This window comes from Pygoscelis adeliae, unplaced genomic scaffold (genome assembly GCF_000699105.1).
Source record: "Pygoscelis adeliae isolate BGI_AS28 unplaced genomic scaffold, ASM69910v1 Scaffold174, whole genome shotgun sequence".
Classification (NCBI taxonomy): Eukaryota; Metazoa; Chordata; class Aves; order Sphenisciformes; family Spheniscidae; genus Pygoscelis; species Pygoscelis adeliae.
The window spans coordinates 1111597-1137936 of NW_008824676.1; the positions used below are offsets into that span (position 1 = coordinate 1111597).

The following is a 26340-nucleotide window of genomic DNA, read 5'->3' on the forward strand; positions in this document are numbered from 1 at the left end:
ACAGAGCCCGCTCCCCCCCCCCCCCCCCCCCGTGTAAATGAGGCTGCTTCAGGCTGGTGCTGCTGCTGCTGCTCCAGACTTTGCTTTGGAGGAATGGCTTGGGGAAGTTTGGCCAGGAAACGTAGCCTGAGGCAGCTTTGCAGCCCCCTCTTTGCTTGTTGCACTTTTTCCATTTGTTCCTTCGCTTTTTGCAGGCTCTGACTCAGGGAAGGTGCGTATTATCCACTAGACACGTCGAAGAAGAGAGAAACCAATTAGGGTCGAAATAAATGCTAGGGAGAGAGAGAGGGAGCGAGAGAGAGGGAGAGAGAGGGGGAGAGGGAGAGAGGGAGAGAGCCTTGCTTCAAATTGCTCTCGTGTTAGAGACGAAATGAGAATTTAGGGCAGGTGGCACTTTGCATTATTATTATTTGGGTTCACATATGACAGGCAAATCCTAAAGCGGGATGGAAATGGACATTGCTACATTTATGGCCAAGGTTTCAACAAAATAAACTTTTTTTCGCCTTTGTCAGCGTGAGAGTTGGAGAGGGGAGCGAGCCCCGCTTCCCAGCCTGGATAACGCTGCTGGGGACTGGGGTTGCTCAAACTCTTCGGGAAGCGAATATTGTTTGGGGAGCTAATGAGCCTAATAAAAACGTGATGATGGTGGTGAGGGGCTGGTGGGGGCTGTAAGAAATATTGACTTGTTTTCAGGTCTGTGGGGGATGATGTTTCGTGGTAGACAAACTATTAACGTAGTTCACAGCGAATGTGGAAGGAACTTTTGACTAACAGTGGACTCGGGAATCTCTTGTTTTCCAGTAGTAATGCCTCTTTGTTTTTTTTAGATGTTTTCACCTCCTGTGAGCAGTGGGAAAAATGGACCAACTTCCTTGGCAAGTGGACATTTTACTGGCTCAAGTATGTAAAATTTTCATTTCGTATGTAGTTAAAATGTTGTTAGCTATTTATCCATAGGCATTACCTTTGTTGTGGTTGTGTTAATCTCTTCTGAGGAGCAGATTCGTTCAGATTTGAGCGGAATTATTCCTAAGCGCTGGCTATTATTATTGTTATTATTTCCACAAGACTGGGACATTTTCACAGTATTTCCATACATTTATGATTTTTAAAAAAAACCTAAACTTCTCCTCTGTGCAATTGTTCAAGGTGAGCTGGTTTAAATCTCTTTTAAATTGAGCATTGGAGATTTTTATTCACAATTTCAGATGCTATCTTTTGTATGTCAGAAATGATAATCAAAACATCTTGCGTGAGAATTAATTTTGTGAATAAGAAATGAAGGCTGCTTAAATTAAATAAATAAATAAGCAAGTATCCGAGTATAAACACCAATCTCTTCCGGGAAAAGAACCCTTTAGTATTAGAGATCACTGTTGGCTGATGGAATATTTTTCGGTGAATTAAAATCTTCAGGCTCGTTTCTTTTCCTGGTGGAAGACAGGGCATTTTCTTTCTAAATATTTGACTCCTTTTGAAGAGTCCCTGAAATTTAACTGGAGGATTTGTTTGTTTGTATGTTTGTTTATTTGGCTGTAGTTAGTACTATATGGGCAACTTCTGCGTTCTGTAAAAGCAGGAGTCCTGTTTGACGACAAAAGAAATATCAGAGCTCTTTGCGGTAGAACATATGTGTACAATAATTGTCTGGCAACTAAAGTTTTATATAGAGGCTTTTATATGCCTGACAAATTAGAAGTAAAACTAGCAAAGATACTTACGCATCTGAAATTTCCTTACTCTTCTATTAAGTTCGTTTAAGAGGGTTCCCTGCCTTGCGGATGTGGTGTTTTGGACAGGACACAAATACATCTCCGGGTAGAGAGTTGCAGTGTTTTAAAAGCACAGGCAATTACACATACCAACACACTGTACGTAGTATTGTTATACACAGAGTACTGTTCTAAATCAGATGGTAAATTTGGACAAGTCTTCACTGCAAACTGCCAGTGGATATCTAGATATAAACACGTCATTGCATATGGTTTCATGCCTGGTATTTGCAGTTTGTGCTCAATTAAAGGAACCTCTTCTGTGTATTCTGTATAGCCATTTTTATTAAATGCACTAGTATGTCAATTAACTTTTTATTTCCGAAGAAGGACTTCCTAATTTGAAGGTAGTCTGTAATACACATTTTTAAGATACTAATCAAATGCCGCCTACAATTATTAAGCACTCATTTTGTGAATTTTACTCTATTCAGGCTTTCAAAATAATAACATGTTTCTGTTTTATCTTCACAAATTTGGTTACATTATGAATATAGTGGCTTGGAGAATTTTCCTGTTAGGTTTGAATAACTTTCCAAACAGAATTTGCCTTACGTCTCACGAGCTAAAGATTTTAACCCTATTTTTTGTCACTTTCTGAATTACATAATTTTAATAACTGATTTAACCGAATACATAATATTCACTATATTTGTTTTCACTGGAGAGAAGGGAAAGTGTTTGTGCCAGACAAATCAATTTGTCATGCTTATATACCAGCCAATGCAGCAACAAACACTTGGTCTAACAGCAATTGACTAGGTAGTTATATTTAATAAATGCATTGTAAACCTCATCTATGAAGTCATTTTGATCAGAAATACCACAGATAGCAAATCTGAACAGTGAGTGAAATCGAGGGGTTATATTGTTTTTTATTGTCTCTAAATCTGAAAGCTAATGCAAAGTAACTTTGACGCATCATTTTAGACACACAGATAATTTAATGAGCTGAAGTAAGTTAGTAATATTAAGATATAACCCATTTAAAATAACACCTGAACTCTCCCACACTGTAACGACATGTAAATGCTTGAATACACCAGTCTGATGGTGGAGGGTGAAGTACCCTGCTTGATAAAGGAACGTATACTGTATGTTGGTAGATTGTTTGCACAATGGCATGCAGCACAGGGTACGCTCTTCTAAGGGAAAATCGTTTTGAATTTACGATATAAATATCTGTTGCTTGGTTATTAGAGAGGGAGTTTTGTAGTGAGTGATCAGTGATTTCAAAAAAGTTGTCAGAATGTAGGTATCGGTGAATTGCCCCTCGCTGATACTCGGTGAGAGGGTGGATGTGTGGCCTGAAGATACAGTTGCGTGAAGGAGAAGCGTGGCTATTGTTCCCCTGTGCTCTTGCTGGCCAGCTAGCTGTGTGCGAGAGTCTTGCTTCTTAAGAATATTTGGTGTGCGGTGTCGTAATGAGCCAGCATTTGAGAAATTCAGATTTGATATGATAGCGCCCAGACAACTGCTTCAAGAGATGTTTTCTGCAACTATATGGAAGGATTAAGGATAGGTCCATTAATAACATATGAACACAGTTTATTATTCTAATTATGCACATTGATAATACAGAATTTTAGCTATCCAAATGCAGCCTGTTCTTCCTCCTGGACAGATGCCCTTCTGAAGTCTGAGCTGACCTTCTCTTAATGGTCCTCTTTTAAAAATTATATTTACTGAGATGGGGAACCACAGATGTCATTCCTCTGCATTAACCCGAAACTTCTCTTATAGGGGGGAGAAAAAAAGACAAAAAAAAAAAAAAAAAAGGACCCCAAAGAAAAGTAAACCCAAGCAGTGAAGTGAAACTAACTGTACTTTAGGAAGTGTGGTAATATTTCATGCTTAAAGTCACCTTAATAGCTTTTTACTCATCTAATATATGATGCTCTATTGTGATTTGTAATGTGTGAATGAAAATAAAGTAAAGCCACATTTCCTTTTAATCTTTAATTTCACAAACATGGCTTCTTACCATGTTAAGAAATGGTGAGGGCTGCAAGGGAGAAAGGAATGTAACCTGAGCCACAGCCGTGACATTCCCATGGAGCATTTTTCACATGAAAGGCTTTTGTCAACCCAGTAAAGGACCAGGAGTTTTTGTTTGATGTTTGCAGGTGTTCAGCAGAGAGCACTAAAACAATTCAGCCATGCTGGTTTAGAGACTCTGACCTTAACAGGGAGAACTGGTGAAGACTGAAATTATTTTTAAGAAAACTCCCCTGGAGTTACCTCAAATTTATATTGTATTTGTAAAGTGATTTAATACCTGTTACTTAAATTGAACAATACACATCCATTAGAATGAAGCAGGGTTTTTCTTTTTTTTTCCCCCTTCTTTTTTTTTTCCTTTTTTTAGGACAGTTGCCAAAATAAAATTAATTTTCCCAGCTTTTCTAAAATTTTCTGAATAGTTTACCTTAGCTTCTGCAGTAAAAGCATTTGTCATAATCTTAGTGCGAGCTGTTGTAAAATAAGGGGAAGATGGTGATCGCTGGTGCTCAATTTTTGGGAATGGATTTTGAAGCAGTTTTTCAACAATTGTGGTGCTCAAGAATTTGCTAGGTCTGTCACATTTCGCATATTTCAGTTTTCGAACTGTTAATCAAAGCCCACATCTTCCTGATTATGTTCAATTTCTGCTTCTTCTATTTTAAGTATTTAATTTTACCTAAGTTTTCAAGCATCTGTTATAGATTGCCCACTATGTATATGTTTGAATATTGTGTGGGTGTGAGTAGCAGTAGAATAACTGACTTCTTATGACTGGCCATTCCTATTGCACAAAAAAAAAAAATCTAAAATCTTTGCTAGCACAGACATCACTGAATAAAGCAAAGTCAGTTTAAGGGATTTAAAGACTTGCTTTTAATTTTGCCATTGGTTTGATTAGGGCTTGCCCTGCATTAGAATAGCAGTGATTACAAATTAATACATCTTTAACTAGGGAATCACAAATTCAGCTTGATTTTTGAAGTCCTTTTTTTACTTCTGATGTGTCTGTGACTAAACGATAACCAAATATAGTTATTTAAGTACAGTTCATTTCTGCAGTGTGGCCTTCTGGGAAAGGTGCATAATTTTGCTATCATTGGTGGATCATCAGAAAAACTGGAGTTAAATACAATCTCTATCTTGAAAACGTTTTGACAGCCACTCAGGTTAGGTACACCCTGGGATGCGTGCACAGGTCCCGTTAGCGTCAGTAGGAATAACGCGTGTGTGTGCTAGGGAAGAATACACCCTTTACTAGGGAGGATTTTGAAAGAATTCGATTTATTTTGGGGGTTATAATGCAGAATTGCCATTCAAAAGAAAAAAATTAATACATGAGAAATTTTAAGCAGATGGATCAGAAAAGTACTTTTAATAATGAAGAAGTGTAGTAGGTACATAGCTATTGCAATTCCATAGGTGACTCTGAAGGGTAGTCCACATTTGTAATGGTATATGTCAGAAAACACAGAAAATTACGATTGAGTTTGGGTGTTGGCTTTGCTTGCGTGTTGCACCACGTCCCTCCGATTGCCAGGCGCCATTCCAGGTCTCCAGCGCGCTGGTGCACAGGGCACGGCACCTCCGAGCCCCAGACCCTCCGGCCCCTCGCCCGGCCCGGCTCTGCTGCTGCTGGCTCGTGGCAGTGCTTTGTAATGCTCCTCTCTTGTTTTGCCTGTTGAAAAATACTTGAGGCTTTAGCTACGTAGATACACAAAGACAACTGCTTCCATATTTTTCATCCCTAATGTTTCGTAATTATGATTAAGAAGAAGAAGAATGCTAGTTACCTCCCATCCTTCCAGCTATGTTTACTTGTGAAGCGTTCAATCCTCCTCCCCTCCGAGTCCTATTAAAAAGAGTACTGTGGGGGCAGAAAAAGACCCACGCTACGGTATTTGAATTGGCCTGAGACACCGTACTGCATACTTGGAGGAGCTAAATATATAGTTACAAAGATGAGAGGTTACTTCTGAATTTGTATCTTGCTTGCAGTGGCAAACTGAGTGTATCCTGCAGAGGACGTTCCAGAGACACAGCCACCTACAGTCACTCACATATATTTAAATCTGGAAGCTAAGGTCCTATCTTGGTAATAATAAAAAAAAAAAAAAAAAAAAAAAAAAAAAAAAAGACACGAATCCCCTTGATTTCTGATGTTGGAAGAAAACTAGCCTTATTAAATGGAAGAGGGTCTAAACAAATACTCTGCAAAGAGGTTGCATTCGATCTGATCTAAGCGAATTGTATCTGAAACGGTTCAGTCATGCCTGTTGGATACTGTAGCTTTTTTTTAAAATACTTTTTGTCATAATCATTGCCTGTCTACCTTGTCAAGACTCCTGAATATATTTAATAATTCAAAAACATACACATTAGCTGTCTGAGAGACTGAAATGCTTGGGGGCCAGATCCAGCCAAATGTCACTTGGAGGAGATGTGTGTGCCTGCCATTGCCAGATTTAGCAGTAACAGAAATAATGTTTTAGATGATTTGGTGGATATGAGGTATCTGTGAACAAAGTGTATCTATAACCAGTGAACTTAGGTCTGACTTGGAATTAAGTAGGAGTACAAAGCTTGTCTAACGTGTTCAGTAAGGGATGCAGGAAAAAAAGGCATTTGGGAGCATGTGAGGTACAATTTGGCTTCTTCCCATTAGATTTGTACTTGTGCCACTCCCAAATTCATATTGATTTTTGTCATAGGCAAATGCAGCTTCCATTGACTGAATTCCCAAGAAACATTAAATAGGCACAAATAATTGTCAGTCTGTGCATCTCGTGAACGCCAGGTCACACAGATTTTAATCTTTGACCACTTACACTTATTTTTTGGCTACTGCAGAAAGAATATGTGATTTAATTTATTCCCCCCCCAATCATTTAAACCATTACTGAATTTTGAAATTGCTTTGATATTTTACTTACCTAGTAAGTAAAAGGATTTAAGCACACACTTTGGGATCCCAGGAACGTTGCGAATGAACTGCTTGACATTTTTTGACAAGATCAGCAAATATCTTTACCATACTATTGTAATGAGGAAATCACTTAAATAACAGATGAACAACTAAGTCACATAAACATATATAACAGAACTATGTAATGAAAGTTTATGCTGTTAATTGCTTGAATCTCTCTTAAATGCACAGAATCATGGAGCACTAAAAGCTGTCATATAAACAGTTTTGTTTTGAGTTTAAAATTATTCCTTTTTTTTTTTTCATCCGCTATGATAAACAAAGTCATTTTGTAAGCTTTACAGATCAAACATTTACTTCTAATGGTAAACTACATTTTGTATCTGGAAATTTGTGTCTTTGCAAGGCCCAGAAAAAGAGTAGAGCCCCGGTGGCCCCAGGCCTGTGGTTTTCCGTGTTTGATATCATGATGTTATTTAGATCAGTTCCCATAAGCCAAGATAACAGATCTGCAGTTGTTTAATAAGGAACAGGGTATGTGTTTGTAATGGTTTAAAGATCTTTTACCAAAATTTTCCCAGATAAATGATACCAGGGTGGTGGACATAATCAAAGTAGAACTAAAAAGGGATAGAAATTACATTTCAAGAAGTGGAAATTATTTTTTTATGTCCTGAATCGGAGGCAGCCTATTGTTTAGAAGCTTATGAAATGCAGCCTTACGAAAGTCAGGTGCCTACATCTCCTAGGGCTCCTCATAGCTGGCGGAGGAGAGATTGCCCCAAGGCATTTCAGATCAGCGCTGTGAATCATTCTCTGGTGATGCCTATTCTCTACCAAAGGACCTAGCGATTTGCCGAGACGTAGCTTGCTGCGTTCTGGCTGTTGAAGGCTAGGTGAGACGGATCCTCCCAGCCAGATCACGCTGTCATTGCTCAGACAAATTTCTAGTTCAAGCAAGCTCACTGTGCGGTCATCAGAGAGAAGAGCCGGCATAGCCTGGGAATGTTTTACGTGTCCTGCTGAAAATAAAATTAATATACATGTAATAGTATGTACCATCTGCCAGTGTCTGTAGATAGTCCGTAGAGTTCCTCTTGCACCTCGGAAGACAGGAGGAATAACAACAGTTAAAACGAGTCCCTTGAATAATTGAATTTGGTGTTATTTATTCTGTACTATTAACCGCTAAGTAAAAGTCGCTACCAAATTTCCTCATCTGCCTTTATGCAGCTGATGCTGCCCATCAGTCTGAGGCAATGAGATGTTGAGAGGCCTCCACTTTTTTTGTCATCTGGGAGGTATCGTGTGCCTCATGGGATCTAGCCCAAATGCCGAAATCTGCCTCTTACCATTTGTGCCGTGCAAAGGTTTTCAAACCTGTGACTTTGGGGTTTGCGCCTGGGCACAAATCCGTGGCCTTGTAACACTCGCCTGCTAAATTTTCTTCTTTAACCTGTTTGCAATGAAAGCTTTCTGCCTAGTGCTTCTTGGCAAAGCAGAGGGGTGGCAATGACCAAATTCTGAGATAATTTTTCTAATGTTTTCAAAGGCTGTTGTGTAATTTCTTTTCTTAGCAAACTTACAGAAATAGGAAAAGTGTTGAGAAAGGTTGGCATATTTACTCTGTCTGCCAAGGTAAACACTAGTGCAGTTGATCTGCATATCAAACAACCAGGTGTATTTAAAAATGAGTTTATCTTCGTGGATTTCAGGGTGGTGAGAAAGTATTTCATGTGATGGTGCAGTAACAGCATTGTTCATGTGAGAGCTATTGTGACAGTCACCGTTTAACGATGTCTTTCAAGACTACTATAGGTAGTAATGACAATACGTAGCTGCAATCTATTGTTGTCCGTGCTGGGTATTGATCTATTTTGGAAACAATGCTTCACACGCGCTGCTCTATTTGCAGAGTACTCTTGTGGAATTTGTCTAATCCCCTAAGACTTGATTTGTTGAATATAATGATTTTCTTTTCACCTGTGAAAAGGCTTCCGAGGTTAAGACGATGTATCTGGCACTTGGCGGTGCCTTCTGCTCCGCTGTCTCAGCGGGGTACCAGGGAGAGATGCCGGGCGCTGCACTTGCGTGTTCGGTAGCCTCTCGGTCCTCTCCTCGCCGAAAGCCCGCTCACATTTTCAGCTGGCTTCAGTGGGCCTGGCATCCGGGCTTCATTTCCTTCATTCAGCGTTTTACTCGACATCTGCGTCAGCGCGTAAGTCACTACCGCAGAAAAGGGCACCGACGGCCCTGGCACGGGCGCCCGTGTTGTGCCAAGCCAGGGGCAGAGGAGCCGAGGCTCTCACCCTCCCCGGCTGCTGGGAGAGGTGAAGTCGCTTTTGCTTCGGGCTCTGTAAGCAATGGCAGGCTGTCATCCGCTGCCTGCGAGCCGGCACGCTGCCGGCAGCCTTCCCAGCAGCTCCGTCCCTTCCTGCCCTTTAACACGCTTCCCATTGCCAGTGCCGCCCTTGGCGCCCTGCTCTGTCGTGTGTGTGTGTGTGTACGGCGAGCCGTAGTAGGTGATGGAGAAGGGGTTCTTCCCTGGACGGTGCTTCATTCGTAAGAGTGCAGAACCAGGGAGGCTTCAAACAGGAGATTTTACCTTTGGATTCTTACCGTTAACAGCAGATCCTTTCAGGCCCGTGGGCTATTTCTGTGGGTTCCAGCAAAGTTTATTTAAAAAAAAACAAAACAAAAAACCTATTGCATATTACATTCACTATGTAGCAATCAGTACCTCCACCAGGATAATTTTAGGGGCCCAAAAATGGAAAAAAATCGAAATCACTGAATTAATTCTTAGGCATGTGTGTAATCCCCAAGAAAATAGGGATTCAGTTCTTTTTGTTCTGTAGTATATAAAAATTAGACTCTCTCCTGGTGCTGTTTTTCTCGAATAAAAGCCTGTCTTGTTCCTGAAGATTTGGGATTGTCAGGTTAACATGGCACAATGCACTTTTTCCTCTGACTGTACATTTAAATACGATGAACCTATTTGATAAATAACTGGTACAAAGGTTTTGTTATATTAAAAACAGCTAAGTATGACTCCTGATCGAATATCAAGACTGTAATTGAATCTCAGGGGTTCTGGTACTGTTCATAAAGCATTTTGAGTTGTTTTGTGCTTCGTGACGTCAGCCAAAAGCTTGATTGAATTATGTTCTTGTATTGTGGGAGCACCTGCCAGTGCCACTAGACTTAAGGGTCTGTCAGCATTTCCAATACAAACCTTTCTGATAAGTTTGTGACTTGGCTCTGAGCGTTTGAACTGGGCTGAAGGCTGGCATATAAACTTTCAGCCTGGAAGGAAGTTGCTCTGCAAATACAACAAACCCAAATAAATACCCCAACTCTAATAACGATGTGCAGTGCTCCTCCCTGTGACTCTTGCCTATCTCTTTATGAAGATCTGATGCTGTTCCTTGAGCGCAGTTCCTATTTGAAATGACTGTGAGATCTGGCAGAGGAGAGGCTGAAATATCGGTGTCTAATGAAAATACACAAAAGAGAGTTTCTTCAGTATTTTAGAAACAAAGACATGCAGGGATGAGGCGGTGACACAGTCTCTTTCTGTAATTCCAGTACCACAACTCTGTTTGGGTGAACTTTCATGCGATAACATGACTGGGGACTACCTGTGAGCATGGTCCATCTCTGCTGGCAGTTCTGCAGGGTAGAGCATAGGTTTCCTCATTTTTGAGGGGATTCTCATTAAAGGGAGAAGTGACAGCGGTGAAGCTTGCGTGTACAGTTATAATACAGAAATAACTACTAAATTAAATTATTTTTAGCTCCTTATAGGTCTGCATACTTAATTATGGGGACTACACATAGCAGCTGATCCTGAAATGCAGGGTAAACATTTAGTGCTGTGCTGCTCGAGGTGCGTTGCGTTGGAAATAAATGCTCCTTATCCTTAGATGACTGCTGTCCATTAGGCCTTGTAACTGTTTAAATGCTGCAGATATTTTGAGAGAAGGGCAGGGATGAGACTACTGCGTTTGTGATAAGGCAGATTCACCATCAGACCTCCTGAAAGCAAAGAAAGTGGCCTAATAGCTTGATTAAGTTTTGCAGCCATGAGACCATCGTAGCGAGTCCTGGGTTCGCCCCGAAGCTCACCCTGCCATGTGTGCGGGAGGATCCCGGCTCTTTGCCCCTCCTGCTTCTCCAGGATTAACTGTTTTGCTCGGGCTGTGCACAGGGGAGATGATTTCGACTCTCAAGACTTAACAGTACTGCAAACCTCATTCACACAGCATTTCATATAGCATAAATCACATCCACCTGAAATTTAGACAAGCGTTCTGACATAGCCTTTCTGAAGTCTGCTCCTTTGCAGTGAATGCTGTGTAGTCAACCCGAGGTTGTGAATGTCCTCTCCACGAGAAATAGTACCAAGTTCTGTGGTATGACTTCGTCTGACTTTGAAACGTTATTTTATTTTTCAGACCTAGGATACTTTTTCAGTAGTATCTGAATGTTTGTGGCAGAGGGTTGAAGGAGAATTGGAAGCAAAGGTTTGGAAAATACTTTTTCGGGATCTTATAAATAAATCACATGTTCTGCAATTCCTGATGTGACTGTAACCTGTCAGGCACGCTTTCATTTTGCTCCTGTACCACTGATGCAGCTTTGCTAGTCAGACCTTACAAATTGATCTTCCTGTGCTGTGACTAACTAACATCAGCTACTAGTTGCTGTCTGTTGCCAGAGCAGTTGGTTTTGGTTTGCCTTAAACTCGTATTGTTCAGGACCACTTGTGTTCTTTGTGCTGATCTGGGCTCTCCTAAACCAACTTTAGTTAACAGTATTTTGTCCGTTACAGTCCTTTGGGAAAAATTATGTGTTAAGTCCTGATTAGAGACTAGATAATGCTTTATTCTGCAGGATCAGAGCTGTTAGCAAATACATTGCTTAACTTTTGTTTTCTGTGTCTAATCACTTTGTTGATTTTATACTCTTCGGAAAGATTTACTTACTTAGGAAATACTGTGTCATGTTGTATAAACAGAGGAAAATTCATGTTCCTAAAATTAGATATTTTGTAAACACCACAAATTAGAACATTTAATTTATGAACTAGCTTATTAACTAATGGACATTGTCTTTTTCCCTCTCCTAATTTTCTCATTTATATTCCTTTTTTTTTTCTTTTTTTTTTTCTTTTATCTCTGTCTTTTAAAACTGAAGCGGTTAATTGGCACTAGTGACAACATAGTGGTGAGAGTGCTTCAGGTTCATGCTCATGTCAAGATTTGATTAAGCGGTTTGGTCAGTGTGAAATATTGATGCTTCTTCACATCTCCCTGCCTGTGACTGAAGTGTACAACAGATACTGAAAATGTGTTGATATCCAATTAGGAAGTTAACATGGCAAAATTACCAATTATCGGAAAGTAAACACACAGCTCAGGACAGCTTTCGTCAGCACACAGGCTCTCCGTCATGTGCGTTGTTGGGGAGCTGCCCCCTTTCCAGGGGAGTGCTGGTTCCCTGGCTGTGCCATAAATCCTTAACAGTAAAATTATTGGCAGTAAATTGTCATTTTCTTTTTAACCTCAGGCCCAGTTTAGCTGAAGCACAAGAACGTTGTCAAATTGAAAAAAAAAAAAAGTGTAATGACCCACGTTTTACTTCTTTTTGAGCCTCTGTTGAGAATTCAGTTGAATCCAGGTTATTTCAGTAGTATTGGATCAGCAGCATGGTCACTTCTTACCTTTACATGGGTCCCAGCTTCTCCGGATGTTTGTCATCTCATTTTCTCTATTTCTTCCCCCTTATTGGGTTGTTTTAATTCTTTCCTCGGACTTGTGAATGCAAGCTCTGTAGGACAGGAAAGACACTGCAGTTCATTAAACCTTCATTATCTGAACACTGCGGGGCAACATTTTGTCTTTTTGCAGTGCAAATCCAGGGTAGAGAGCTCTGCCATTGCACTGTGAGTGTGATGTGGGGCAGTGGCGAAACACCTTCCAAAAATAAGGATTCTCCCGCATCCAGAAAAAACCACCACTGGACCGCATGGCTGTCTGGATCTGACTAGTACAGTAACTCAGGCTGTGATTCAACATTGTCCACTTTAATTCCAATGTTTTCTTGCTTAGGGTGCAGAAGAGGTTATCTATTTAAAATTCAGAAGTGAAGGAATAGGAATGGAGGAAGGAACTGAAAACACTGTAAGCCAAAACTTAACCAGAAAACAGATAAGGTGATCATTATTTGCATTTTTGTGCTTCTGGAGTCCCACTGCCTGTAAATGCCCAAGTGTTTTATGTGGCCATCGAACCCATAGTATCTGACTACAAGGAGATGATGAGATTTTATTATACTAAAAGTATGATATTTTAAACTTTAAAAAATGTACATCTAACTGGTTTTTAACATATCCTTAAGTGTAAAAAAAAAACAAAAAAAAAACCCTCTGTCTCTGCCACTGGGCAAAATTGTGATGTGTTTGTAAACAGGGCAATGGCTGGTGCCACACTTAATGGAGAGTTGTTACTTTCTTAATCCAAAATAGAAAGAGCTTAAATAGAAAGTGCAGAATTATAAAAGAAGCAGCTTTATACTTTTTAATGTAAAGTTGTTTCCTCTTATTCGGCCCAGTCCTATCCCCACTGCTGGAAAAAATAAACTTCTGGTGGCCTCCGGAAGGGTGGGATGAAACCCGTGCACTGACCGGCCCTTTGCAGTGCACTTGTAAGGGGTCACAAGCACTGTGCACTCTCTGGAGTCGCTTTGCCATTTTGTTAATATTTGTACAGTCATATTTTTCTGCTTAAGCCTTTTCCCTGTCAATTGCTGTCTAAAAGACCTAGTTCAACAGGAAATTAAGAGCAAAAATGAAAATGGATAATCTGTAGAACACTTTCAGATTTGTCTGTTGTATTTATCAGAAGTCAATTTGAAAAATAACAATGCTGAATAAAAACAGAAGTGAATTTAAAAAATAACAGGCATAACACTAAAAAAATATATTTGAGAAATAGCACTCTTCCTGGTCTCTCATTTGCACTGATGGGAGAATTCCCAAATGCGAGCGAGGGGAGTGTTGTGAGAGGGAAGGATGGGGCTGCTCGCTTGCTCGTGTGTTCACAGATGGCACCCATCTTGCCTACTGTGACTTTCGTCAAAGACTGGCGTCTTAATCGAATGTAATCATCTAGGTGCCTCCGATGTCGGTGGAGAGAGATAGGTGTCTGTAAAGAGATAGGGAGGCTTATCCCTTTTTAAGATGAGGGTTTAAGATGGCTCTTTCAAGGTGCCCGTCTCTTCATACTGATTGCAAAGACAGCTTGGTCACTAGATGCCTGCTTATTAGATGGCTAAAGTTAAATGAGACGAATCCCATCTTAAAGGTCCCCTGGGTCTACTTCAATCCTTTTTTAAATTTTTTTTTTAATTTTTATTTTTTTAGAAGACAAAATCCTTCATTCTTATCTTTGAAGAATCAAGAGCCCATATCGTATAGACTGGAAAACTGTTCTCTCACTGCAGCGTTTTATGTTATTATTTTATGTATTTATTACATTTATTAAAGACTGCCACTGTGTTTGGTGTTGTGCTTTTTAGAGGGTTAATTGGTTCCAGTTGCAGAGTTAATTGATTTCAGTTGGCTCCCAAGGAGGAGATGTGAAATGGAGTCTCTTCTGAGGGTGACACTTCCCAGGAGCGGGAAACACCTCCTCTTCCCTTCCTGTGAGGTACAATTCTCCTTTGTACCTTAAGAGAGGAAATTTTCTCTGCGTTGCCATTTCATCTCATTCTTAACAGCGCGTCCTATAAAATGCCTCCTTCCAAGTGGCAGGGTGTCTATGCAGTCATGAATGCATGTCTCCATTATTAGCATCTTTTGATTTTATTCCAACTTGGTGACTAATAGCAACAGATTCCAAATAGTTATTCTGAGACTTTTGACTCAGTCCAAATTTTGCCTTAAAATGCGTTTGCTTCCATACAAGAGCTGTTTTGCTCTCCTGCATTCATTGTAGCATTTTCAAATTATTTTCAACTTGAAGAGGGTTTTGATCTTTGCTAATTTAATTGGAGTTTCCTGAGAGGACTTCAAGGAAGAACATCTCATTTACTGATCGGTGAAACTGGAAAAGTTCCTTACAGAGAATCATCAAAAATTCTGGCTGCTTACTGTCTAATACTGGATTTATGAACTGTGCTCAAACAGTTTTTCTGGTGGGTATTCACACTTCTTGTGTCTGGCTCACTCAGAAATACTGCAAATATCGCACTTCTCTTTCTCATTAGAGGCAGCTAATTAATAAATATGAGAAAGTTAACTGATGGGAAAATGTTATCTGGGCACTGCGACTTGGTAACCTTGACTTTCTTTTGAGTAATAAAAAATAATAGATAACGTGCGGAAGGAAGTGGTGGTGGATTTATATAATCTATCGGATCCACAACTGGAATAAATCAGCATAACTACAAACACCCACCGAGTTGTGCCATTTTATGCTGTCTGAGGATCTTGTGTTCTGCTAGGAAACCAATAGGATAAAGTCTAAAATATCTTTATTTTAGTGAGGGCAGCGAGGAGAATCGTTGCTTTCTGGGAAGAAGACATGCTACACCTCCATAGGTACTTGTGAAGGTACCGCCCTGTACCCTTCCTTTTTATCTTTCATTGTAAAATTAAAGTACACATTTCCTGGTTGCTTATTTCGCTGAAGCCTCCTTCAAGCACACATTCAATAATTTGTCTTATTCATCTCCTCATCATGCTCATGGTTATGTTACATTCACCTCCAGTAAGGATTCAGTGATAGAGGAAGAATGAATATGGATGAATCGATGAATACAAGTGCTGTAAGTGATTTTTAGAGCTTCTCATATTCAGTTTGACAGTCTCAGATGGAAGACTGTCAAGATCAGTCCCATGTTTTGAATCTTCAAGTGCACTTTATGTGCTTTTCCCCTTGAGGTGGAACCCGGTCTTTCGGATATTGAAAGCAATGGGAATTTTTCTGCTGACTTCCCTATGAGAAGGATTGGGCTCTTTGTCTGCCTATATTCTGCACATTTATACATTTCATTGCCCTACATACTCATGCTAATGAAGGAGATAGGTACAGGCATGGAAAGGCATGATATGAATAGGTGGGCTTGGAAAAGGGGGGTTCCATTTATTTATTTATTCTTTTAGGCTTGCCCAGAAGAACAATTTTCTCTCATACTCTGCTTGAGATTTTGCTGGGAGAAGATATTTGCAGGGATTGGAACAGCCTATTGGAAAGTTGTTTCCTTTCAGCGTTTTGAAGTGATTTAAAAATGATTTTTCTCTACCAGCTTCACATTAATTTGTAACGAAAACTTCCCTTTAAAAAATTTGCTGCCATCCTTATAACTAGTGTACACTTTGTATTTCCTTGTCCTACTGTTTGGGTTATAAACATGTTTAAAAAAATATATTCACACACACAACATTATCATGATTCGGCTTAAGCATCTGTGGTTATAAGTGCACTTCATTTCACCTAATTAAGTTATTTAGTCATTTACACATTAGCAATGTACTACATATTCCACTTTTACAGGAACTTATTTTAATTATACCCACAGTTCTGTTCTGCTCCATTATAGCCATAGATCAAGCTGAATAATAACCATTCTAAAAGCCATATGCTAAAAGAGATTATAGGTCATTAAGGCCAAATTAAGGTAACATTTCTGATGGTCACAAACAGAAGTCTAACCAACAATTATCTTCTTTCAGGTCTGTAGATATAGTCCTTTTTGAGCTTTTAAGATGACAACCAAAGGACAATCTCTGATTCCTAATTGTTGGCATTGGTTTCAGAGGTTGTAATTTCTGAAATTAATAAGGTTTGCTAAGGCATAACAATATTTTTTTGTTTTTCGCTCTGTGATTCTGGTGTTTGCCAGAGGGCCCAAATGTAAACTTGCGCTTCCGAACATTCAGCTCTTGTGGAGTACCTGCTCTGCGTAAGCATCCATTCATCCGCTTCCTTTAGTTGTACCAGCCATCAAAGCTCATTTTCAGTGGTGTTGGGTTCTACAGCTTCGGGCTTAACTGTCTTTTGCTGAATAGGGTTGGATCTAATTGTCTCAAGATTAATTTTGGCTCGGAGCTTGCACCTAAGAAGCTTACCAGTAATTCCCTTTTGAGTGAGCCTCGGTGGTATTTTCTTCTGGAAAGAGCTGAGCTATAGACAAAGTTTCTGTAGAGAGAGACCTGGGTGTCGTATCTTTGGCATGTGCTGCCCAGCAAATAAAAGTCTGCCGCTAGTTTCTAGCATTTAAAGTTAACTGTGAGTATCATCGTTTTCACTGTCCAAACACATTCACAAAAAAATAAAGCCTCTCTGTCTACTCTGTAGTCATTAGTAAATGTCATATTACAAACAGAATTACTTTCCCCATCAAGTGGGATAACTATTCCCATCGTACTCGAGAATTCAGAAAAATCAGGAGGAAACGGCTCCAACAGGACAGTGCTCCTTGAAGGTCAGTGGTGATGGGCCCGGCAGGGTGAGGAGGGCTCTGTGAAGGCTCGTGGGTGATTTCAGGTAGGAACATCACAACGATCCCTTCTTGCCTTGAAGTCTGTTAGGCTGTGGGCAAAGACAGAGACCTTTCTGGAACACTGCAGGTTGTCCTGCTTTACCCATATAAGGAGAAGGGTTTTTTTTGTGGAAGAAATGCAAATTTTAAACTAGAAAGCTTTCTTAGCTTACAGACCACACTTTGCAACAAAATAAGCTGGAAACCATTCCTGTCTATGGGTTGTTAGTTTCCCACTCTTTCTTTTAGACTCTTGAGGGTATTTAAGAAAAACGTTTACAATAACCTTACTGGATAAAAACAACTATTCTAAAAAGAAGTGTGTGTGTATACACACACACACACACACACACACACGTATAACCAAAAAGAGTCATCAGTTTTTTTACTTACAATGTTCAGTTGGTGCTTGGTTCGAACCAAGCTCCGGCAGAAAGACAAAAGGAATTATGCTCTTTTTTCTGTCCAATGCCATGCCGGTGTGAACCGTAATGGCTGTTGTATCCCTTTGTGTTCCAGAGTAAATCACATGAATTAAGAGATAGTGTAGGATAAGATCCCATGAACAGCTGGGATTCCTGTTGCATCTCACAAGTAACAGCAGAAAAAAAAATACAATCTTTTTATCTAATGGATTTGTTAAAAACAGGTAATCCCACATTCCTGAGCAGTTTCTCTTCGTAGATAGCTGGCTGGCCACTCGCAGTTAATCATTCCCATGTTTGTGTCTTCAGTTGCCAGCCGTTGGACTTCGCAATGAAAGATTTGTACTGCAAAGTATTTCCTTGGTGTTTACAGACATGGGGATGTATATCAATGCCATTTATTGGAGTATTTGAAAAGGAAGTTAGGACTGGAAGGGAGGTTTTGGATTAGCAGGCCCAGGTGCCTGGTATTGCTTAGATTGTCATGCTCTGTCTTAAAATTGTTAAGGTTTTTGATCCAAAAATCATCTTGGAATAGCGTTCCAGCATCTCAGTCCTGATGGCCAGAAGTCTTATTGTAATGTTTTGACAAAATTTAAATATGGCCAGTTTATATTCACTTGTTCTTGTTCCAGCACTTAAATAGCATGTTTCCCTTCTCCATCTGTCCCCCTCCCCCAATGTGTGGCATGTCTCTACAGGAACGTGCCTTTTTCGATAGGAAAAGTCAACCAGACATTTGTGTCTCTCAGATGTGTGCATGCATTTGCCCCAGCTGAGTTTGCTCTGTACTCTTCCCAAGGAGGGAGCAGAGTGCTGTGGAGCAGTGCCACGATAGCAGGTGCTGTCTCCATAGATCTAAGGGAGTCCCGTCCCACCATTGCTGCAGCTGAAGCCTCACCGTGGTGCCTTCTGGCCTACAGAGCTACCCGTGGGCATGGAGACCCTGCAGGTGTTGGGTGGACTGCCTAATTGGAGTCATTTAACCTGAGCTACCAGAGAGCTCAGGAGCTAATTAGGGCAGGGGTGTGGATGGAGGTGGCTGGTTGTGTCCATGGGGCTCCATGCAGTCTGGCTGGGGTTGGAGGTCCGTGGGCCCTGGTGGTGGGATTGCTGCTTCTTCCCTAAGGTAAGGAGTGGTGGACAGGAGATTTCCACTTGAACACTTTGGAAGGAAATACATGGAGGCTTGTGTACCTTGTCTTCCTTGCTCTTATCCTGTGGACTTTTCCTTGGGAAGTCTGGGGTTTACCTTGCTTTTTTCTTGGAAAATCTTCCCTTGGAATTTGTGAATTGAATATTTCTGCTTTAATTTAGATTGTAGAAAGTAAGGTCGGGTGTCTTGGTGGAAATTCATAATGTGTATATGCATGCATGTGTCTGTAGCATATTTTTGCCAGTTGTTTTCAAAATCTCCTTGCGTAAATAAACTTGCTTGCCTTATCTGTAGTTTTATGGGGTTTTGAGAGAATTTTAATCACAGGAGATAGAATCTGTTTCATCATTCTATTCTGTGATTCTGTTAGGGCTGAAATAGTTAAATCTGGTCTCCTGGTCTGAAATAAAAATACCGACCCACTGCACGGCTGGACTTGATAGTATGGAGTCCTTTGCATTTGAGTCAAGAGGTTCCTAATGCCCCTCTTGTGCGTTGTGCACCTTGTCTCTGCTGTTCGCTGTCTCTAAGGTGAGGAGATAGATCCTTGCACTGTGTCACCCACCGTGGTGGTGGTGATATGAGAGGTTAAAGTGATAAGGAAACTTGCCTGGATATCAGTGATGAGATACCTACCTCAAGTGTGTGTGGGTTGTTTTTTCTCCTCCCAGTATTTTCCTTAAAACTTTCTGTGCTCTCCCAGTTTAGCAGACTGGTGTAATCCTTTTGCTTGCGATAGGATTGCAAGCAAATGCTTGCATTTTGAATTCCCTCAGCTTTGGATGCGCTCTTAGATATTGAGTTAAGCATAGTTTGTATTTCTGGAATTCTGTGTGAATGGTAACTTAAGCAGCTCTTCTACTGTTAAACCTTCTCTATTGTGCAGGGGTCAAAATGTAACCTATATGTAATTTTTCTTAAACTCTGGTCCAAATCCTAAGGAATTCTACTCAAGGAAGAGTCCCATTGAGTTTGCCAGAGGAAGGGATTCCACCTGTTAGTGATGCACTGAATTCCACTTGTGTACAATGGTATGAATTGGATGTAACTTTACTAAATTCAGTGGATTTGCGCCAGACTCATGCTCGTGCAACTAAAAAACTTCTTTGCATTTTGTCACAGAACCTGATAAGTAGTACCATGGAATCAAAAGTGCGCATAATGTGCAAAGTCAAACTATATTTAAAGCGCCTTATTCACAGAGGAACACCTCTAACCTTTCAATATGTGAATGAGATGTCAACCTCGTTCTGTAACTCCACCAGGTTTTGACATGATAATGCATTTGCAGTCACTTATATGCTTGCATTGGTGAAGGGCAATAATTTGCCTATGTTTATTTGAATAGTGCAAACTTTGAATGTTATCACCTTTTTATTTAAGAGAAAAGAGACTACAAAGACTACATCATGGGAGCATCATGCATAGACAGTTAAATTTTGAAGAGGCTTGTATTTTAAGGTGTTCCCTGCTTCTTCGCCTTTCCTTTCTGAAATTGAATTGCAAGGTACTTGGAGTGAAGACCAAGTTTTCTTCCTTAAACTGAAATTTCTATATCTGTGTCAGTATTTACAGCAAGGAAAGCTAGAACTGCTTTTGTATAATTAGTCATCTGAGTGAGTGATCTGAACTTCACATTCTGTTATCGGTGAGCTGGAGGAAGACATTTGGTTCTGGAAACCTGGCTGTTGATTTAGCTGTTCAAAATAAAGGTGTGGAAAACTCACTATAAATCTGCCATTTTAAATAATGAGGGTTTTTGGTCACTGGAACAAGCATAAAAATTGGTATTGAGTAGTGTACATTTTAATTTGAAATTTCGGGAAGACTCCATGGCAACTGTAATATGGAAGGAGCAGGGTCTTTCATGAATCCTTCGGTCACTAGGTAGTCAGGCTTTGCTTATTTGTGGTGGGGGGTTTTTTTGTTTTGTTTTGGTTTTTTTTTTTGAAAACAGGCTATTGGACTGCCAACTTTGTACAGTGGTCTTTCTTCAGTGTGTAAATTATTTTGAAATAATATTTTTGTTCTGAGGCGGTCTTGAAAATTCATAAACACCTTTGCACTCTTTCATGAAAATACGGAATGTGCATTGTGCTGGGAATGCTTTTGTAACTCAAAGATTAAAGGGAGGGAATCATAGTAAAATTTTTAATGTAACAGTAATGAATTGTGAAAATGGTAAGAAGAAGGTAGACAACTGCATAAATGTATTTTCTATATGGGATCAAAAGTAACTGTGGAGGGATATGAAAATAATGTGAACAGTAATAGGGATAAATCTGGTAGTTATTTGAGATTTTACTTTTTACTTCAGTCATTGTGGCACTGTATTATTAATGTTTATTTGAAGTATGAATGCAAGGAACAACTTCAGCAGTTTGCTTGTCACACAAGTTGATATCTAAAGGGAAATATCACTGATGGAAAACCAGAGAGACTAAATAGATATATTTGGTCTCACAGGCAGTCCATTAATTTGCTCAAATTAAATATTATCTTTAAATATTGAAAGGTTAAATGTACACTGATAATGGATTTAGACAGCCATTAAGTCATAATTGCTCTCTAATGTAGTTAGCAAAAGACATTATTTGATATAACTTATTGAAAAGGGACTAAAAGCACCAGGATTTTTTTTTTTTCTTTCACTTGCCCTTTTTCATATAAATGTACAAGATTAAATTCCATTTTCATTTAACACTGTGGGACCTACTAAACTCTGGGAGTTTACGTGGCTGTAGGTGAGCGGGCAGGATGTGGGTTGTGCCCCCAGATTGGGCTTCGCATTGTTGGGTGCTTGTGCCAAGTCTTTGTGAACGTGCAAGAAGGATGGATCGCCTCTGCCCCCACTTAGAGGGGGGAAAGGTGTGATTGCTGAGCTGAAGGAAAACTCCCTGCCAGGGCACTTGTGTTCAGGAGCATTAGAAATGAGATCTTAACCCCACAAAAGGAGGGGAAAAAAAAAAAAAACCCCAAAAAAATCATTGGTGTTGCCACCGTGGTCAGGATGGTAGCGCGAAGGTCGGTGAGCTGTGACAGTGATAGGTGCTGCATCTTTAGAAATAGTCGGGAGCGTCCTCCCGGGTTTGAGTGGTGCCAGCCACTTTGGGGGCTTTCCTTGGAGCTGGTCCATTGTCAGCTGTGAAATACGAGCCAAGGTTGAAGGAACAAAGTCTGGGTTACAGATGTGTTATGGTCACCAAGGCTTTATTTTGGTTGAAATGAAAAATATTTTCAAGCTTTCATAATATTTATCTGCAAATGTATGTTCATGCAGCTCTTGGGATGGAGCTCCTTCTGCAGACCGAGATCGCTGACCTCTTCAAATTAGTCGAGAGCCACTAGTGCTCATGCTGCAAATCCTATTCTATCAGAGTTTTCTTGAGGTCCGTGGGGGTTAGATCGTTAGCAGGTGTAAATCATCCCAGTCACACTGAAATCCCCAGAGCTGGGACAGTCTGGGGGAGGTGGTTTAAAAAGCAATTGCTCTCAGCTGGGGGGAAATGGGCTGCAGGAGTGCCCTTGGGGTGTTGGGTGAGTCAGCTGGGGCAATGAGATGGTTCAGCCGTGGGGCTTGAACTTTCTGGTTTGATTATTTCATTTATTTGTTTATTTATTAAAGCTGACAAATCACCTTTGCAATTTAGGTTGCCTTGCCCATGATCTGTTACCTTTCTTTCTGGGCGGCGGTAATCTACAAATGAAGGGCTCTCACGAACAGAATAAAGGTGGTAACTTCTAAAGCTGCTCTGGTTTGATTCAGAGCAGCATTTCAGTCCATGGCCTGTGAATTCAGTGTTCAGAGATCTTGCAGGACTTTCTTTTTCTTCCTGACATAAAAGATAAATATCAATATTTTCTTGGTTAGCGTCTTTTGTTTAAAGCCTGGAAGGGCCTTAATCGTAAGTAGATGTTATCCTGTAAATGGGATGTTTTTCTTCTTCAGCAATATTTAATGAGATAATATCAAATAGAAGACTTACTTAAAATGAAGGAAAATGCTGTTCTTGTCTATTACAGTATTGTATTAGAAGTCAAAAAAATCTCTAGAACATTGTACTGCTTGTTTTTTGCCTTTTTCATGCAATTCATGTACTGTAGGTAATGAATCGGGATGAATTTTTCTTACTTTTCCTGTTCCGAATCTTACGAGATTAAAAAAAAAAAAAAACCAACCAAATTGCTGCAGAATGATTCACAGTGGAAAAACTTCGAGATCCAAATTAATTACAAATCACAAGAAGATGGTTTTGCAAAAGAAAGGTTTTACTTTTATATCTTTTCTTTTTTTTCTTTCCCCAAATCGTGGCGTAGGGTGTAATTGTGGTGAGGACACTCTTTGGCCCTGCCTTCTTTGGCTAATAGCAGCAATAAGTACATGGTGACACACTGAACGGAGAGTACATTTTTAGTGGGTTAGGGGATGCCTATAATAAGAAACTTAATTGAGTTGTCAGTCTTGCTCTGTGAGCTAAATCATAGATTTGAACCACTGAGAAGTGCCTCGATTAGATACCTTTGAATATATCTTGCACTCTGGCACGTGCAAGGAAATAGTTTACATTTCTTAAAAATGAAATGACTGAAACATCTTTGTCTTAATGAAACAGATACTTCCTTAAAAATACATTCTATGTTTTTTAATTCCTGATGCTTTATCCTTTGGCTAGGTTAATTTGGGCTCAGTTTTTAGAATGTAACCTTTGGCTCAGTGCACCTTTTTTTTTTTTGAAGGAGAGAGAACTGTTTTCGGTAGATCTCGTCAATCACAGATTTGTGAAGAGACAAGACCATGGTGAGATAATGCACTGTACGAGCAGGGCCACCTCGTTAAGCTGCTTCCCTGCAGTATGTATGTTTCCAGGGAAAAAATCCACATACAGGAGGCTTACAAAAGTATTTTTAGTTTGCATAACAGGAAAAAAACCCACTGGTGCAGCAGTGCCTAGCTTTTGGTGTCTCTTGGTTAACACAGTGTCACCTTGCATGTACCTGGGGCCAGAAAACCTGTCCGGTGGCACCAAGAATGTGAGAAGTGACTCTTGATTTGCTTACCCTCCAGGCTCTGTCCAGGAAGATGCTGCAGATTACCTCTTCCCTTTGGATGTAAAGCTCTTCCATTGAAACAGAAGAATATGTGAAACACATTTTGAAAATTAATTAACTATGTATGGTTAATTCTTCCCCATGCATTAGTTCTTGCAATATTTGTGGCCTTACCGTACTCATGGTATGCTATTTTTGTTATTTAAAATCAGCTTAATTATGAAAGGAAGGAAAGTAGACTGGCCTGTCTGTAAAATGGGGGGGGGGAACCCAACCCCAACCACCACAAAACCTGCAAAACTAATAGACCTCTAAAAAGGTTACTGTTCTATAAAGAGAGCGGTTTGTCTGTTCTTCAGCACAGGATTTTCACTCCTTGTCCATATATCTCCTTGATATTATTGTACAGTCTCCATCGTGGCTTGGGGGGGGAAAAACAGAGCATGGATATTGGGTTAGAAATCTCCCATTCCTTTGCAGTGGCTTTCCTGGCCGTGTCAGTCTGAAATATACAGGTTTTGAAAATGGCAGTAAAAAATGAAGCTATTTAAAGTTGGGAATCGTTAAGTCTCTCATCGGGGTTCTGAATTAGGGGACTGTTTTTCTGAATCCAGAGTGCCTCACAAGTTCCCGTTACTGTCATTGGATATACTTTGGTAGTCATGCTTAAAATGAGGTTTCCTGCTTGCTTCAAGACCTAAATGTAGACGGCAGGCTTATGTGCACCTGTTTCCCGAAAATCCAGCCACAATTTACAGCGATGGCACAAGTGAAGTATTGTTCATAGGCAGCTAGCCTGGTTGTCAGATTGTGTACATCCAGTATAACAAATGGGTTACCGCTCCTCTATAGCATATTATTTCTCATGAATAGTTATGCGCTAAAGGAACATACAAGGTACTTTTAAAGAGATAATTTTTTTCCAAGCAATTGTCCTGAGCAGAAACCAAGAAAACGGTCTGTTAAGTCCTTTTACCTCAAGGGTCTGTCCCTTTCCCTGGAGCACTGCTGCTTTAGCTATTCCTGTAGCTTTTACCTGATAATGTGCATTAACGTAGGGAAATTTCCCAGCACATAGCAGGGAGAGAGCAAATCTGAAGCCGCTGCAATTTAAATACCTTGACAAGTGCTTGTCTCTGCAAACGCCGCCTCTCGCACCGAACTCTGCCCCAGTCGCACGGGGCTGGCCGGTGTCACCGGCCGACCCTGCTCATCTGGCGAGCGGCGGGGATCAGAAGTGGGACAAGAAGCAAATAGGAAATCCTTTTCTTCCTTAACAAAAAAATGTTGACAAACATAATTTTATCTCTGTTATGTTTTCTTGAAAACTTTTGGAGAAAAAAATGAAAACCAGGAAGCAAAATATCATTGTTTTTCCTTCTTTGTCCAAGGCAAGTCTTGTTGTTTGCTACCCTTTGTAATTGTTTGCTTCCCTCCAACCCTTTTTTAGACACAATTACCCAGGAATCAAAGTTGGCTCATTTTTAGAGTACACTGAGGAAAATATTTCTGAGAAAATTGCTGCTCTAACTAAAGAGAGTTGTTACTGTTAAAAGAAAGATTTTAACAAGTTGGATACAAGTAAAATCTAGGTTTTATTTATTTGAAAAATCTTAACACTGAGGTGGTCTAGTCCTGAACTGTAACCTTATTGTGACTGAGCAAGCGCAAAACAAAGAGAGGATCCTTCCCCAGGAGCTTAAAATGGGAGTATAAAACAAGAGAGAACAGATGGATAGACAGATTGGGGAGCACAAGAAAACAAAGAGATGGTATTGTTCGGCATAAATAGCTGTGGTCGGCTCATCCCGGCAGCTGAACCAAACTGAGGGCTGGTGAATAATGTATGGCTGATGCGATGGGGACTGGAAGACCATGAGAAGGATGCAAGGAGGGAGAGCAGTCAAGAGGGTTTTCAGATGTATTTTGAGTTGTGAGAGCGTAAAGCTGGAGGTGGAGAGGAAAGAAAACGGAGGTTTAGGGTCAGAGCAGAGGAGGAGATGGTGAGATAGGCAATGAGGAGACAGTGTGGACTGGATCGCTGGAAAAAAAGAATAATGGGTTTAGGAGAGAGAACTGAGAAGAACCTTCTGTTCTTGAGGAGGATGAAGGAGAAGGCTGTAGAAGGGAGAGGGGAAGAACAGGGAGGAAGTCATGTTTTATTTGATAAGTTATTCTTTGGAAGGAATTGGCAAAGCACTGTGCTGAGGGAGAGCTAGAGCCAGGAGAATGAAAGGGAACGAAGACTGAGTAAAAGGCAGAGAAAAGGCAGCTGGGGTTGTGGGTGTGTGATTCAATGAAGTAGAAGCAGTAGCAGAGCTGTTTAGTAGGAAGGGTGCAGAATTTAAGAAGCAGAGGGGAGGAGTCTGTGGTGGAGGACGTCTACCTGTTATGGGATTTCCACCCAGACAGCTCACGTGGCAAGAGGAGCAGTGAAGCAAGCGATTGCTGGTACCGCCA

The 26340-nt window shown here is 40.3% G+C and overlaps 1 protein-coding gene across 1 annotated transcript in view; it reads left to right on the plus strand.

The window, feature by feature from the left end:
• The window catches only part of TCF4 (transcription factor 4), a 245232-nt gene that overhangs the window by 2994 nt on the left and 215898 nt on the right, over nt 1-26340 (plus strand). Inside the window, exon 3 of the mRNA XM_009323115.1 lies at nt 831-903. Coding sequence (XP_009321390.1) covers nt 831-903 — 73 coding nt within the window. The remainder of the gene's footprint in view (nt 1-830; nt 904-26340) is intronic.